General features: G+C 43.3%; 1 protein-coding gene across 5 annotated transcripts in view; it reads right to left on the reverse strand.

Moving 5' to 3' along the window:
• Positions 1–17,916, reverse strand: part of ADGRF5 (adhesion G protein-coupled receptor F5) — a 98,510-nt gene that overhangs the window by 51,609 nt on the left and 28,985 nt on the right. For 2 of the 5 annotated variants that reach the window (XM_019734691.2, XM_074333038.1), the window contains exons 1-2: positions 15,387–15,665; positions 2,266–2,391 (exon numbers count right to left, since the gene is read on the reverse strand). In XM_019734691.2, the coding sequence (XP_019590250.2) occupies positions 2,266–2,367 (102 nt within the window). In that variant the 5' untranslated portion in view covers positions 2,368–2,391; positions 15,387–15,665. Of the gene's footprint in view, positions 1–2,265; positions 2,392–15,386; positions 15,692–17,916 lie in introns of those variants that run through there. The other 3 variants (XM_019734692.2, XM_019734690.2, XM_074333039.1) reach the window with 2 other exon arrangements.

A 17,916-nucleotide genomic window follows, 5' to 3' on the forward strand; every position in this document is an offset into this window, starting at 1 on the left:
GGATGGCACTGCTGTGGCCACAAACACTAGGAAACTCTGGAACCGAGGCAAGGCTAACCCCATGGCTGAGATCACCTCACGCTCTGGCTTTCTCCCCACATTCCTGGAGTAAATAGAGCTCTGCATTGACCATGTGAATCCACAGGAAATGTCAACATTGCTCTCCTCTCTGTGAGCAAGCTGCCGCACAGGACTGCACAGGTTATACTCTGCACACTGGAGTTTGGAAGAAGTGACATACAAAGTATGCCTCCCAGGTCATGAGAGATATAAACAAAGACAAACAAACAAACGAACCAAAAAACAGGTTAAACGATAAAAGACACAAAAACAGAAAATGGAAAGTGTATCAAGTCTTAAAACAAAATCCTAAAAGTAAGATCAAGCATTTCAGATATGACATTAAATGCAAATAAATTATACTCCACAATCAAAGTCTGATTTCCTCAGATGTGATTTAAAAGAAAAAAAGCCTTAAATGCATGTGGTTTATACAAGAACCCTTAAAGCAAAGTGATATATTAAAGGCTAAACAAAAAATAAAGGGCAAAGATCAGGCCCACACAAATACAAAAACAGGATTGACAGCTGGAATGGAAGGCAAATAATTAAAATTTAAAAGTACCAAGCAGGGAAAAAAGGGACATTTTTACAATGCTGAAATCTACCAATGAAGCTGTAACAATAGCGACAGATTAAATAAAGTAACACTAAACTGTCTTTTTAAAAAATCAGTAGAAAAAAAACCCAATACAGTATGAAAACTAATAATAGCGAAGAGTGATACAGCACTCAATCTGTGCCATGCACTGTTCTAAGGCATCTTATAAATATTGACTAATTTAATTCTCATTGCAATCATAGGAAATCAGCACTATTACTATCATTGTTTTACAGAGGAAGAAACTGAGACACAGAGAGAATTACATCAGTCTCCCAAGAATTCAGAACCTCTAACACACTCTCTCTCTGTAAGGAGTAAGCTAAGGAAAGAATAACTGAATAATTCTCACACGAAAAATAAGAGCGTACTTATCAACCCTTTAGTTAAGCTAAACTCCCATTAACTCCGGAAAGACAAAACGAACTGGATAATTTTGTCAGCAAAAAGCTTAGATGATATCTATGGCCCCATCAATTATATTAATCTGAGATTGTCATACATGTTGTCACGCAGCAGCCTAACCGTCTGTCCCCTCGTGCCTTTCCCTAAAGAAAGAAGAGTCTGTGAGACTGTTCCTTTCAGGGACTTTGCTTCACCTTTGTGCTTACACTTCACGTCTCTCTGTTTGGCCCCAAAAGATGGTTGGTCAGCCAACGATGGGTAAGATTCCTCACGGGAGGAAGAACCCAAGCCAGGAGCAGCCACATGGGGACCACCAGGAGAACTCACGGGGTCAACAAAGGTGGGCACAGCCCGCACCTTCCCCCGGCTGAGGAGAGCTTCTGCCTGTGTGGCTATATTCCTTCCCACAACCTGCTTGGGAAGTGAGCCAATGATGTAATAACATCAGTTCTCCTTCCATTCTTAGCAATAAGTTTTAGCATAAAGGATTGTTCCTGGGGAGGCACATATCGTCATTGTTAAGACATCATGGGACTTTCTATTCCAGCTGTTTACAGGCAAGGGTGATTGATTTGAATCAGTTTTCTGGTATGATGTATGAGACTCACAGACCGTGGAGAAAACAATGCTACTTCCTTGTGTGTTCATCAATAAAAGCCAGAAAGCGGCCCGATTCGGGGCTCTCAGTCCTTTGAGGCTGGGAGACTCTTGGCCCCTGTTTTATAACTTTCTTGATTTCCGTTTCTTTATTAACCCTTTGCTGCCCCTTCTCGTTCTCTTACTGCCTGTGTTGCACTCGACGCGACACATATACACACACAGATTAACACCTTTTGAAATGTGTTCTAGTGTGATGCTCAAATTAAAACGAATCCTTTGAGAACATGTGTCCTTCTCAGTCCAAAAAATCTGCTTTATTGTCATTGCTGTCAGTTTCACAGAGTGGAACTTCAGGCCTAGAGGTTGCAGTTTAATTAATTAAGCCTGAGGGATGTCCCCTTGATACTACCACTGATTTCAGAGTTGTGGCCCCGTAGATACACTAATATCCTTTTATGTTCACTGCTCTCTACCCCTATTTGCAACATTGTCTCAAAGGCTCTAAAAAACATTTTTTTAAAGCAATTTCCGTTTGTGACGTTCCCAGGAAATCAGAAAAATGTGACAAGGGAAAATAGGGCAGATGTGGATTTACTCACCCAAGGATGAACAATAGACTCTAAATTCAAGTTCAGTGTAACTTGGGAAGAATAAATCACAACGACCACAAAGCACAAGGTGGTTCTCCCAGGAGATTTCATTTCTTCAAGTTTGCGTTGCTTTGCCTAAAATGGAAATGTGATGGTTTAGAGATAGAACAATTTATTTATGAAACATGGAAAGAATTTGCAAACCCTGTCTTGAAAGTCACACTATAAAAGGACCTTTTCAATAGAGGGGAGAAAGGAAGGAAGGAGCATAAAGGTATCGACTCTTCAGAACAGTCTGTGCTCCAGACCCTTGGGTGTGGAAATGTCAGCAAGGATGAGGGTTGGGGAAGATGGGGTTTAATCCCTGTAAATAAGACTAAGGTGGCAGACAGTTGGGTATATATACATGGAGAACAAGAGAGAAAGACTGAGAAAAGAGAAAGTGGAGAGAGAGGGAAAGCAAGAAAAAGGGGAAGACTATTCAGTAAGAAATACTTTTAACATTGTGATCTAGTATACATAATATATGTATATGAACAAAAGATTTCAGAAAACAATACTTACCTTTGCTACATGCAACACATTCTGATATTTTCTATTCTAGTCTATCCTATCTTTCTTTTCCTTCTGGTAGCAACCCATTAAATTGACTTCACGACTGTATTAATGGACTACAACCCATAAGAATGGAAAATCCTGGACTTAAGTCATAAAATATAAGTTGTATTTTATGATAAAACTCTATCAAATTATATCATGTAATATAGAATATTAATATAATATATCCCATCCTATGTATCGATTTGTGATAGCTGTCTTTTTACAATGCTGGTGATGCAAAAAGATTTTGGTGACCAGATTACTCATGGTGGCCTTTAAAAAGTAGAGTATCAGATGGAAGAATCCCAACCCTCGTGGGTCTGAGGACCAAGACAAACTACTTTGTGCAGCCTCCTTTCCTTACTGACTTTTCTATGTCCACGTATTTTTCTGGAGAGAGGACTAGACTAAGAGACAGAGGTAGAGATTACTGTAAACTAACCATGCATCCTTGAGTAAGTCACTTATCTTTTCTGAATCCAAGCTCCCCCCATCTGTGAAATGGGGATCATTATACCTCCTCTAATTCTCTCATGGACTTTTCTAAGACTCACATGCAATTAAAAGCCATGAAGAACTCCAGGGATGAAGTCTGCCATGGTTTTCACTCTGATTGCTGGTGGAATCCAGAGGGCAACCAATCAGGAAAGGCGGGCCTTGGCCCAGCCATTGCAGAAAGTGCCAGGGGACTGTGGCCAGGATAACACACAGATGATAGCCAAGACTCACATGCCAGGGAGAATTGTGTTTCAATCACCAGCTGCCTGCCGCCTCCTTTTCCTCTTCCCCAGTGGAAAAGAGGGAAGCATAAGGCCCTGGAAAACTGACCCAATTGGCAAATCTGGCAATGAAATACATTTTTTAAATTCTGCAACTCAGTGGATTTTTGAAAATGCTGTGCGATTTAGGTTACAGGAATAGATACTTAAGACCAGATGTGTCTGCTGTAGAGAAATCATGGCAACTCTTTGCTTAGCTCTCCATTGAAGGTTTTCCCTCCCTTGTTGAAAAGGAATGGACTTCCGTGGGTATTGGGAAGGCTGATTTAGCCTGGTGATAGCAACTGTTCCTGGGATGAATCAAGCATTCAGGAGACAATTTATTCTTTTCAGGACCCAACTTAGTGCACTGTACTAGCTGGTTCTGTATTGAGGCAGTTTGTCAGACTTAGTAACTGAATGGTGAATGAGCCTTCCTTAGTATGCGACACCCAGGGAGGGACTCAGGTATAGGTGGGACTCAAGTTGACTCCATGTCTTTCTACCATTTCCCAATGTTGGCCTTTTTGTCGAGTTAGCAAGAATTATAACGTCCCCAAATGGTTCCTTCTGGTCCTTTTGTATAGGTCACCAGACACGACTGTCCATGGCCCCCGTCTTCCCTCAGCCTCCTCCATGACAGTTCTTGATTAAGTCAACATTCGTTTGTCTATTGTCTTATTTGTTGACATCAAAAATGACAAGTCAATAGACATAGAGATGTAGGGAGGACCCCACGCTGTGGAAGTGGGGTGGTTCTCTGGATGCAGGAGAATAATAGCTACGTACACTCATCACGGCACACGGCATAGGTACACGACAAGGGTGAGGGGTTTTCCACCTGAAAGGAGAATGCCACCACTTTGAGAGAGAGGTCATTTCAAACTACTTGACAACCTGTGTGTCGTTAGCCTGACGAACTCGAACAGCGATACCAGCTGAAGATCAGGTCAGCTTTTCAGGTGGCTGCTACATTTGGGGAGAGACCTAAAGACAAACTTTTTCTTACCTACATCTTTAACCCTCCTGCTGTTATCTGTGAGGAAGCCAGGAGAAGCTACTTAACTTGGCTAACAGAGGAAAAAATCCAAATGTATCCCGTTAAAAGCACAGTAATTATTCTACGTTCAATGCAATGTGTCTTCAGCAGGGCTCCCTTCATTGTAAATCCCCTAGAAGTTCATATTTATTCCAAATTCCTGGAGTAAAGGGCAGACAATGACTAGGAGGCACAGAGACAAACAGAGGCAGAGAGAGAAAGAAAATGATCTGATACTATTCCCCATTTCTTCCTCTTTTAAAAGTGTAAGTCCTGAGCACTGACTCTACTAAAACTCACCAACCAGGATGAGCAAGATGAATCTTCGAAAAAGCTGGGAACTATGTTTCCCCGAAATTAAGACCGGGTCTCATATTAACTTTTGCTCCAAAAGACGCATTAGGGCTTCTGTTCAGGGGATGTCCTCCTGAAAAATCATGCTAGGGCTTATTTTCCGGTGAGGTCTTATTTTGGGGGAAACGGGATTATCTCGTACCCAGTACTAACCCAGTGGTGATGAGCCACTTCCTGGCCTCCTGTAATTCTATTTTCCTTTCCGTGAAGTTAGAAGAGAGAAAGAGGGAAATCAGGCACTCTGACATCATATGCTATAAATAAGCCGTCGGGATTCTCAGCAGCACTGCATTTCGAGGATGAGACTCTGGGTTCCTTGAAGCAGTCTGCAAGGACAGCCCCTAGAGAGTGACTACGCATCAGGAGAGGTCTTTGTGACGGGTCTGAAACATACCAGGGAATTAACTCTTCTCCCAAATCTTGGAAACCACCAGTGCTTAAGATCAACTGCTCTCGTAGAAACGCTTCATCGGCCTTAACCTGCCCAGACTTTCAGTAGGAAGAGGAATAAACGGGTTTGCGTACCTTGCAAGTTCAAAGCATGTTCACAAAAGGACCACATCTGTGAGGTCTGATCACCCAATGTCATCATCAAATTGTGATGCTAAGCTCTTTCTAAATAGGTCAATAGTGGGACTCTTTCTGGAAATGATTTATTTCCTAAGCTCTGCCTTCCCATGCACGCTCTCTGGTACCCTCAGCCCGTCTCCCCAGGAAGCCTAGCCCTGATCACCTCCTTGGCTCCTCTTGGGAAGCAGAAAGGTAAGAAGTGAAAGTGAGCCCATGTTTGATCGGCCTCTGCTCCTGGCTTCAGTCTGTCCCACGGCAGCTCCCCTATCCCTGTGGGGCAGGCCCCTCCCCTACCACCACCCTGGAAGGAAGTTCCCTGGAGTATTTGTGCCTCCTCTGCCTCAGTGGTTCTTATCCCTGTCTGAGCATCAGAACCATCATCTGGGGAATTTCTTTCTTTGTTTATTTGTTTGTTGTTTTACTACCATCCCAGTCAATTTAATCACATTTTCGGAGGAGTAGGGCTTTTAGCTAAGAGTCTGTATGCATCTCAGATGCTTCTGATGTATAGGGAGGTTTGAGGTCTTCAGATCCATGTTTTCAGCATTCCATCAATCTCTCGGCACCCCCTGCACACTCCTGCTGCTTTTCATCACCAGCCTATAGCTCTCCCTCTACTAAAGAAACTATGTAGAAACAGAATATTCAGGGGGATGCATTTAGGAGGTAATCAATCAATGATGGGTGAATGAATGGATTAGTGGGAGTATGGACTCGGAGGTGATCTACCCAATATTTGCAGTTCAATAGCCTAGGCTGTTATCTGAGCTTGTGTTATATATCTCATATGGTATCAAATGTGTTTTGCACCTATAGACCAACAAATACAGACTGCTTTTATAGGCCTAAAGTTGTGCTACGCATTCACTAATCGAAATGAGTCATGGTCTTTGCCCCTAAGAAGCTCTCAATCTCGTTGGAAGGTATGAAACATAACAATTAAAATAATATAGACTCAACGGAAAATAAGCTTAAAGACACTACTTACTAAAAGCCTACTATGTAGACAGTGCTAAGTGTAATAAATACCTTAATTCAATTATTTACCTCTCACAATATTCTGTGAGATAGATACTTTAATCCTAATTCATAGATGAGAAAATGAAGGCCCAGAGAGGTTACAGAATTCATCCAGGCCACCCAGCTAGTGGGTAGCAGAGTGAGACCACCCCCGAGTTGGCCTCTCTCCAAAATGAGCTGCAGCGTGCACATTAGCATGACAGGAGTTGAGGAAAGCCGGAAGTCAAGTGAGCTTTGGAATGACCAGGGTCACTGCCAGACCCTGAAGGAGAGGTGATGCTTCAATGTATAATGCAGAAAGGAAAGAGAATTTCAGGCAAAAGAGAACAACATAAGCAGAGGCCACCATCTTTGTTTCAAAGGGAATGAAGCAGTTCAAAGGGTGATGTTTAGCAGCCCCTTGAGCCTCTTGTGGAAGTTCCCTTGAGCAGCTTGTCCAACCCCTGTGACAACAGCTCAGCTGTGGTCCTCAGGAGGTCACTGTTTTTCTGAACAATCACCGTCACCAAAAAAGGCAGAGCTAGTTCCGTTCTAACTTGGAAAAAGAATGAATTTGATGGCCTTAGGCTCAGGTGATTCTCTCCTTCCTGTAGTAGGATACAGTGGAAAGAGCACCGCTTTGAAGCAAAACAGGCTTGTGGTTCTGTTTCTAGCAGCACCACTTAATAACTGCGGGCGAGACACTTAACCCTGCTGAGCCTCAGTTTCCTGACATGAATAAAGAGGGTCATAGGACCTGTCTTGCAGCATTGTTGTAAAGGTGAGCTTGTGCCCTCGAAGAACACAAGAGCCAGGTCATAGCTGGAGTTTGTTACGGGCTGAGTTGTGGCCTTCCAAAAGTGATACGCTGAAATCCTAACCCCCAGGGTTTCAGAATGGGACCTTATTTGGAGACAGAGTCTTTACACAGGTAATTAAGTTACAATGAGGTCATGAAGGTGGGCCCTACTCTGATATGACCAGTGACTTGTAAGAATTGGGGATTAGGGCACAGACTGCACAGAGAAAGGACCCTGTGAAAACACCATAAGAAGACGACTGTCTGCAAACCAAGGACAGAGGTCTCCAAAGAAATCAACCCTGCCAACACCTTGATTTTACAACTCTAACCTCCAGATTGGTGAGAAAATAAATGTCTCTTGTCTCAGCCACCCAGTCTATGGGACTTTGTTATAGCAGGCCCAGCAAACTAATACAGAATTCCAAAAAAATTATCAGAGGTGTAGGGGTTGGCCTCTGAAGGTCCCATTACTGTTCAGAGTCTAAAATTCCTCATAATTATTTCAAATACAATGTAACCTTATTTAGGCTTATGAGCCCAATCATAGCTATCTCTTGCATTTATCCAACACACCTCTGACTTTCTACCAGTCCATTCCTCACTGCCCCTGATATATGCCATTGCAATGGCTTCCATCCTTTTCCTTTCTGGCCATCATCTACCTGAATGCAAGACTGATCTTCCAGTAGCTCTCTTCTCAGGTGTTATTCCCTGTTTGGTTCCCCCATTGCTTTCAGAATAAAGGCAATAGCTTTCATTGATACTGAAGGCCCTCTATGACCTGGATTTTATTTTTCAGAGCTGCCATATTTAATAAGCATCTATCATATTTTCACTACTGAAACTGGTTGCTCTTTCATAATTTAAAATAGTGCAAGAGATTTTCCAGTGTCCATGCAACATTAAAAATACAAAAACTAATATTTGAGAATTAATCTGGGGTGGGGGTGGGGGAGGCGATTATTAGTATCAAACTATTTTCGGTGTTTAGCAAAACCAAAATAATTCTGCCATTTACTTGATTTGCTAGTCTCCTCCTTTTCCGGTCCTTTACCCCCAGGATAATCACTGCATATTGAAATTCTATTCACCCTTCAATGCCCAGGCGAAAAGCTGCCTCCAGCTGGAGGTTCCCAGATCTGTTCAGCTATAAACAAACAGTCCCTGCTCCTCTGAATACCCACACTTAATCTAGGCCCTTAGCCTACCTCCTTGTATTATACGGAGGGTGCCAAAAAAATGTATATGCATTTTAAGAAAGGAAAACTGTATTACAATCGTAATATTCAATATATACCAATAACAAAAGAGGAATACAAGTCACGTTTGACTTCTGCAATTACAAGAGGTGCTCAAAGTGGTTTCCATCAGCGTCCAGACACTTCTAATGATGGCAAACTACTGCTTGAGCAACGTTGACCAAAGTGTCCACTTGTATACATTTTTTTTGGCACCCCTGGTATTTATTGCTGTAAGTATTACATGAAGCAAATCTATTTATCCCTGACCCATGAATTCATGTGTGTATTCATTCACTGGACAAACATTTATTAAGTTCTGCTAAGTGCCAAGGTGCTCTGTTAGGTGCAAGGAAATAGCAAAAACAAGCAAACAAACAAAAAAACACAAGAGAATGGTCCCTGTCTCCATGGAGCTTAGAGTCTAATGGAGTAGATGAGACTTTAATTAAAGAATCGACTACTCAATTCCTTGTTTCACTATGACTGTGCTACCAAGGAGAATAGTCATCATACTAATATTTATTGAGCATTTACTATATGCCAGTCACTCATCTGAGCACTGACTGTATTAAACCCTTTAATCCTCACAGCAATTCCAACGAAGGGGTTATAGGATGATATCTAATTAATAGTATGATAACAAATTATCTGAGCCACAGAGTGGTTAAATAACTTACCCTAAATCATGCATCTGGTAAGTGGCAGAGCCAGAATTTGAACCTTGGAAGTTTGACTGCAGAGCCCATCATTTTAACCACTGTGTGAACTGTCTAATAAAGCCTATTAAGAGAGGGATATTATCTAGTCTTCAGAATTTGTGGAAGGTGTCCCAGAAGTGTTTCATTGAGCTGAAATCTGAAGCATGATTCGGACTTAGCTAAAAACAAAAGAGGAGGTTGGAGGGTGGGGAGGAAGAAGGTACCAGGCAGAAAGAAGATAATGTGCGAAGGCCCTGAGGTGGGAAAACACATGGCATATTCAAGGAGCTGTAAGCAGGCCAGAGTGGCTGGAACACCAAAAGAAAGCAGGAGACGGTTTGAGATGGGGCTGGTGAGGTGAGCTAGAGCCAGGCAGGTAAGCCCTGTAATTATAACCACAGGAGTGGATAAGATTGATTAGGAAGACAGTAGAGAGAGTAGAGAAGAAGACCTAGCACCGAGTCCCACAGAATTCTAACGATCAAAGGTCCAGTCAAGGAAGACAATTGAGCCAAGATGTTTGAGAACTAGAGACCAGAGAGGAAGGAGGGAAACAAGGCTAGATGAGAGTCTGGAACCAGGGAAGGTCAATTCAAGAAGCAGAGTGTGGTCAGCTATGTCCAACAGAGCGAAAGACCTGTTAAGAAGACTGAGATTGCACATTAGATTTGGAGACATGATATGTTCTTAGCAAGGGGGATCTCCTTCGGGTGATGGGAGAACACATCGTATTGGGAAGAGTGGTAGAGTGTGGGAGGTGAGAACTTAGAGATGGTGAGCACATAAAACTCAAGAAATGGTTGCAAAGTGGAGGAGAGTGGAGAGTCTTCCCATATGTGAACTGCTAAGTATTCATGTCACATCACCTCCTGGTGATGGTATATGCATGGCTTTCTTTTTAAGACAGGAACTCATTGTATTGCATGCTAGGACAATATCAAATGAAGCCCGGCCTTTTACTAAACCTTGGCCTGTGGCTGGCTAACTAGACAAGTTATTGTATCCTCTGAAATGAGCCAAGGGCATATTTCCCTATGCTCTACTCTCCATGTTCTGGGGTATAGACTATATACTCAAGCAGCTATGTTTTAAACATTTACTTCTGATCAAAATAGAGACTAGGGGAGAGACTGAAAATAGCAATGTATATATACCATTCTAGTACTAGAGAATAATTCAAGACAGATGGCAAATAAAGGATGGTAATACTGAATTTCAAGGACTTTCATTGCAAACTTTATTGTGCTTATTTCTCTTTGCTTATCTCCATGAGGCAATGGGTTGCAGTAAGGATAGAGCGTCTTCCATAACCCTCCTCCTGAATTACAGAATTACAGCTTAACAATCCTTAAGTATAACTTTGAGAGCCTGCCTTCGTAGATCTGTATTTCCAGCAGCAGAGGTGGTAAGACTTATCTTTGTTTACCATATTTAATTAGATGATTCATCCCTCTCACATGCAGAACTATAAGCTAAATATTTATTTAACACAAGCATGAAACACAATACCAATTAAAGACCTGCCTCGAAAAAAATTTTTTTTTCTATTTAATTTTCCTTTGCCTTGCAAAAAGGTCCTGCAGTAGCATTGTGTCAGAGCGGCTCAGTACTATCAGATTCCAGAGGACCATTTGTTTGTACACAATGGGGCCAAGTTTTCCAAAACACACTGCACATGTGTGCAGCGTTGATAACCTTTTATCCGTCTTTCCTTGTTGTAAATCACTGGAGGATTTTAACCTTTTAGTAAGAGATTGCCATCTTTATGAAAACATTAAGTTCCTAGCTGTGCCCTTATCTCATCTATCTTACAACTTTCATTTACCGCATGGAAAGGGTCTCCCGAAGTCCTGGTGAACCAGTGCCAGGGGTGCATTCCGGTTACCGGGAGGGTAGCCCTGTGCTTGGCTGCCGTGGTATAGAGAGCATCAGAGGGCTTGGGTGTCAGTCCAACCCTTACAGTACTATGGTTCTACCCTTTACGAGGTGAGATTCAAAATAACACTGGAGTAATTTCATAATAATCATAAGGGACCAATCAGAGGACCTGGGGGCCCTCATTGCTGGATAGTGGGGAGGTCTGAGAGAGGGTCCATGGCGAGGGGCTGGGTGGCTGAGGCAGAGTGGAGGGGGCACTCTGGGTGCTCCAGGGGCTCAGGGTAGCAGTTATTTACCACATGGTTGAAAATACTCCAACATTTTCATCCTTGGCAGGGCCGTCTTAGCCCTCTGTCTTTCCTCCTTTCACAGCCCTCATCCACCTCATCCCCCTGAGTCTGGCCATTGCCATTCTTGGCCAGCAGCTTCATGTCTCTGAAATTTTCATTTCCTTCTCTAGGGAGTTTGTTCGACTTTAAGAATGATATGTGTGTGCTACTCAGAAAGAAAAAAAGTGCTACTTCTTTTCTCCCCAAAATACAGTACCCTGAAAAGTCATAGTCACTCCAAAGTTTCCTTAACCCGGACAGCATGAGTTTAGTCCTCACCTCCTGGTGAAAAGTGTTTTGTGAAGACAAACCCAATGACGTTCTTCACTGGTCCTCATCCTCCCTGGTTTCTTATGCCATTTGGCGCCTCCTCCTTCGTGGAGCCCCCTTTTCCTTCTCCTGGGTCACTCTTTGCCCTGCTCCTTCTGTGAGTCCATCCTCCTTAGTCCACCACCGCCTCACCGCGGGCCTGCCAAAACCTCTCCTGTGTCCTTGGCTTCTCTCTCCCGACACCTTACCTCTTAGGGACCGTGTCCACTTTGATCGTTTTAATTATTCATTTGTGTGACAATCCCCAAGCTTCATTTTCACCCTGATCTCTTTGCTAAACATTAGGAGCGTCTCTCTGATTCTACTGTGTCCAACTGCATCTAAATTCCGCTTCTCTCACACTGAACGTGTCTTCTTCTCGCCCACTGCCTTCTCCTAACACACCTTCACCAACGTCTGACTTCATTCTCCAGTTTCTTGGCTCACAGGTATTCTTGGACACAAGAATCGAGGGCACAAGTGGGGACAGCAAGTCACTCACTAAGTCCTATTCATGACCCCACGGCTGATGTTTTCTTTTTCTCAGCCACCACATTGGTTTGGATTTTATCATGTCACACTTGCATGACAGCAGTGATCTCCTCAATGGGATCCCTTCCTCCCTCTTCCCTGTCCGATAACCCACCATGCCACCAGCTGATTAATTTGTCTAGAACTCTGTTTTACATAGATTGCTACTATACCACATTCAAATGCTTTAAAACTTCTCAAATGCCCAGAGAATATTTAGGCTAATTGACCTGACAAGCGTGATCAACACAACTTGATAAAAACCCAGCTCTGCCACATTTTTCTTCCATAACACTTTGATGCAGTGCTTTTGTTGTCCCGTCTTCTGCAAAATACGTCATAAATGCCAAACATAAATATCGGTCAACTGGATTGCTACCCCTCAGCTTCTTTTTGGACAATTCTGGCAATTGGAATGTCCTGTTCCTCCTTTCTGAGCTCCACTCATCATTTCAGATGCTCCTACTCACTTAGTAGCAATTACATAATTTTTCGAGCCCTTGCTCTGTGCCAGCCATCAGGCTAAACACTCTACATGCACTAGGCTTATGTAATCCTACAGTCCTATACTGTTAGGTATCATTATCCCTATTTTCAGATGAAGAAACTGAGGCTTGATTAGATTAAATAACACCCAGGTCACACAGTAAGTAGCAGAGTCTGCTGCCAACGTATGAACTCTTAACCTTCATAGCACACTGCCTCTTTTTTCGTCTTCTTCAGAGATACAGCTTTCTCCTGAATGCACTGTATTTCTCTCCTTAGGTACTCCGGTGGCCCTGCCATGGGGGTCTTTTTGCAGTACTGTTGTGGATTTTGTAGCACAGTGTAGTAATTAGGCGTAAGGACTCTTAAGTCAGATTGTCTGAGCTAGAATCCTGACTCTAGCTTGCGAGCTTTGTGTGTCTCAGGCAACTTACTTAAACTTAAGTGTCCCCTCATCAAAATAGGGATTATCGTAGCACCTGCGGTATAGGACGATTGGAATAACTAAAGGAGTTAACAACCTTTATAAAGCACTGAACTGAATGCCTGGCACATAGTAAGCACTCAATAATTATTAGCTGTTATTATTAAAATTTCCAACGCCTGTGCCTTGCCTCCCATTAAGAGTATAAGCTAACTAAAGGAAAGGGTTCTTTGCCTTTTGAATTCTACAGCCCTTAGCAAATCTCTCCAGTGTAGGTGCCTCCACTAAGCTGTGAGTTTAAAGGTTTTACTGTTGTGTTTACCTTTGAGGAAATAGGCAAGATTCCAATTGTTTTAACGATCATGACCAGAATCATACAATGTGAGCTGAAATGCTGAGCTGACAAATAACTGGTGAATCCATAGTGTACCCACAGCCAATACAGATATTTAACTCAACAAGCCTTTCTTGCGACACCTATTCTGTGCCAAAATTCACAGGTACAGGGGGAAATGCAGAGGAGCCGAGAGAGCCCGTCCTGTTTCTCTCTACAGAGGAGACAAAGACTGTCCTGACGAGCCATACCAACTTGAACTGTATCAGGAAATGTCAGGGTGGAAAGGTTCTAGGGACCCATTTTATGATTAAAAAACAGTCCTGAATTATTGTCCATCCATATTTAGATCCATCCAGAAAGTGGTGGATCAGCAAAAGACAATTAGTGTGTCTCTTTCCCCTTTTTCTTGGAATTGGGACAAAACATGTTAAAGTGACACTGAGTAAAATGTATAACCTCCCGTAGTCATTTGGCACTTGAAGAGCACATCCTGTTTACCTAGAACATTTAATCTGATTTTGTAAAATCCACACGTAACAGGAGCCAGGGTATCTGCAGTGAAGGCGGTGGGGTTGTTTCAGTTTAAATTCGAAAGGCAACGCCATGGCCGAGGGAGCTGAAACACTCCTCGTCATTGTCACATGCAGACGGGAGCTATGTCTGCGCGTCTCATAAACAGCAGTAACCAGAATCCTAGAACATGATGCTCACAGCTGCTGGCCCTGCGGCCCCTACTTCTAGGCTCCGTGAACAGGTGTTGCTCCTGCTTTTCAACTTAGCCATTTTATCTCTGACAGTTCGGACAACTTTTGTTTCTGAATTACACTAGTGGTACATGAAAATATTTGTACTATAACAGGATATCTGTTTCAGTTCGGACTTAATGGTTCTAAACCCAACACCCAGACACTTCCTTGGTAATTGAATCAGAATTCTGGGGAAGGAGCCTGGGCCCAGAATTACTATTATTATTATTATTATTATTATTTTAATTAGGTACTCCGGTGGCCCTGCAACTTTTAGAAAAGAAAGACCAGAAACATTGGCCTTTTATGAAAGGAAAAACTGAGCTGCTGTGCAATGGCATGGCCTGGCTTTCTACAATGCATAAGAAAACACAATTTAAGCCAGCCACACATCTCAGAGCTTTTCCTCCCTTCTAGAATGCCCTAGGCCAGTCTGCCAAGCTCTTAATGCCAGCACGCCTCCTGATTTCCTTCCCCGTGCCCCCTGTAAACTCCTTTCCCCTCAGTCGTTGGGTGGCAGGAAGGCGCTTACATTTTACGTTTCAGAGATCACCCCTTGCCCCAAGGACCGAGCGTGTCCCGTGCTTCTCCTGCTATACACAGGAGCAGACTCCACGTTCATCAGCACACCCGCAACATGCCTGGTCATGGAAACACTCCTGTAGTGATTCACAAAGGCTCCGATCTCTATGGTATTTTCTGGCTCAGAGATGGGAAAACTCATTTAAAAAAGAAAAGGGGGAAACAAAAAAAACTCTCTTTGTTACAGAGAATAATAAGTATCCCAGCTAGTGGCCTGATACTCAATCTCCCTAAACACAATCTCAACTTAACCAACAAGCTGCACAGCGCTCTTGAACACACACGCTTTATGCTCCCAACATACATGCCACAGCTACATATAAAAAAGAAAGTCAGGCAAAGAGGATCATCACTGGCAGATGCTTTAAAAGGAGTGTCAGAGTGACGGGTGTCCCTGAGGTCTTGCTGCAAAAGCAGACAGACCACAGGAGGAGAAATGCCTGTTACCTGTCCAGCACCGCGGTCCCCAGCTGGCTCCTGCTCTGACCAGACTTCTAAAAGCTTCCAGGTTTCTACTACGAGGCCATTTGTCCTGCAGCCTCCTTGAAGGCCTCACGTCCGGTGAAGGGACAGCAAAGCAGGACTCATTGCGGGGCTCAGACAGGACTGGTAGCTGTGCACCAAGCTTGGCCTTTCCCGGACCAGCACCTGCCTGCAGCGGTCCTCTGAGCCTCACAGAGCCATTCCTGAGAGCCTGCTGCTGTTTGAAAAACAAGAAGTGATTTTCTGGTCCTCTTCCCCGGATGGTGTGTGCGATTTCCTTCACGCCCATAGGAAGTCCTTCAGGTCTTTCTTATCTGGAAACCTCCCCACTGAGTGGCTGGACTTGTTTGGCCAATGCCCCTTAGTTCTTGCTTTCCTTTCGCCAAAGAAAAAAAAAATCAGAAAAATGAAACCAGAGCAAACCCAAAATGGGTTAGAGCTAATGACCGGTGTAGGATGCCTGATTTAAACCTTTGAAAGATGTCCACCAAATTAGACTGTGATTCCAGAGGGAAAATGAAGATTATCGATGAGTTCCTTGTCTCTAGCAGTGCCAAAAAGGCAGAGAATAAAAAAATTCCCCGGGCATAACAAGACCTACAGAAGTGACTTAATCCCAGCCCAGAGCTTTATGCAAGGCTGCGGTTCAAATATGTCACAAGAAGAGACGGCTAGTTCTCCCAGATTTCCAAGGAAGCTCTATGAATACTTGTGCATCCAACTATAAATTCTGTTACGCTCAAAATATCATCTCCATAACACTAATATACAACGATAAGGAGATACATGAACAATAATCAGAGTTTTTGAGCTGGAAGTGACCTACCTACCCTCATTTTACAAGTGGGGAAACTGAGGCCCTAGGAGAAACAAAGACTTGCCCAAGGTCAGACAGAACACAGATGGGAAGTAATTGATTATCATCCACTTGTCCTTAAAGTTCAGTGTGGGGAATGCTGTTCAATTGCCTGCCCTGGAGGCCTGTCCACAGAAAGTTTGATGAATGAGGCCTGGCCTGGAATCCAGGAATCTGCATTGCAAATACCTGCTCCAGGTGAGTTTGAGGCAGACAGTCCCCAGACTGTATTTAGAGAAACCATCATAGTGTCGAAGCAAGGACACCAGAGTCAGACTGTAGGGATTCAAACCACAGTCCCCTCAATTTCTATTTATGTGGCCTTGTACACATTAGGAGACCTCACTGAGAGTCAGTTTTGTAACATGTAAAAGTAGATAATAATACTGCTGAGCTTATATAGACTCCAGAGATAGCGTGACAGAGGAAGAGCTCGAGAACTGTTCATGACTATCTGGAGACCTGGGCTCTAATCCTCTAAGCTCAGACGTCTTCCCTGTTCCATAACGTCTCCCGCTCTTCTTGCCTGTCTTCTCTCCCGACAAAAGCTATCACCCTTAGTTAGACATGTCAGCGACCATCAGCAGAATCAGGCTTGAGACAAAATTTAAGTGTTTTGATACAAAGAGGATGAACTTTATTAGAAAAATATTATTTTTCTAATTCTCAGTACTGATTCTCAATTGTATTGTCCAGCCCACTCCATGCAGACATTGGGAGACAATGGTGGCTGCCCACCCACCGTGACCCTCTTGGCTGACTGTCCTGGTCTGGCTGTGGGCACTCCATCACAGCAAGATGCTAAGAGGATGACTTGAGGTTGGTCTAAAACACTGATCTCACTCCCTTGGGGCGTATTGGGGTAAGCTTGGACACGTGGCCCATCGTGGATGCATATTACCTGTGGATTTACTGTTCATGGCCTTCCTTATTTAATCCAGTTCCGACTGGGTTTTGTATTATTTGAAGCTAAAAGTAACTATAGTAAATAGGTGATTCCTTCTAGTGCATTTTCATTTCGGTTATTGCATTCTTCATTTCTGAATGTTTTTTTTATGGTTTCTATGTTTTTTGCTTTTGTTTTTAATGCTTGCTATCTCTCTGTTGAAGTTCTCATTAAGTTCCATGAGCATCCTTATAGCTATTGTTTTAAACTCTGTCTCTGGTAGGGTGCTTGCCTCTATTTCATTTAGCTCTTTTTCTGAAGTTTTCTCCCATTCTTTCATTTGAAGTGACTTCCTTTGTTTCCTCATTTTGGCTGCCTCTGTGTTTGTCTCTATATATGAGGTACATCTTCTATGTCTCCTAGTCTTGACCAGGTGGTCTTGTCCTGTGGGGCCCAGTGGCACAGTCTCCCTGGTCACCTGAGCCGAGTGCTCCAAGAATGTCCTTTGTGTGGGTTGTGTGTGCTATCCTGTTATTGAGCCTCAATTGCTCTTGGCATGTCAGTGGGTGGCACTGGCCTTCAGACTGACTGGCTGTGGGGTTTGGCTACATCCACAGCTTATGAGCTGCTGTGTCACATGCTTACCGCACTGAGTGGGATTCGCCCCAGCAGGCACTGGTGCTTGTTGAGACCTCCCTTTGTGTGTAATGCATGTGGGGGTGGGGGGGCTAAATGGGCAGTGCTCTGCTATA

This window comes from Rhinolophus sinicus, linkage group LG05 (assembly GCF_036562045.2).
Source record: "Rhinolophus sinicus isolate RSC01 linkage group LG05, ASM3656204v1, whole genome shotgun sequence".
Taxonomy (NCBI): Eukaryota; Metazoa; Chordata; class Mammalia; order Chiroptera; family Rhinolophidae; genus Rhinolophus; species Rhinolophus sinicus.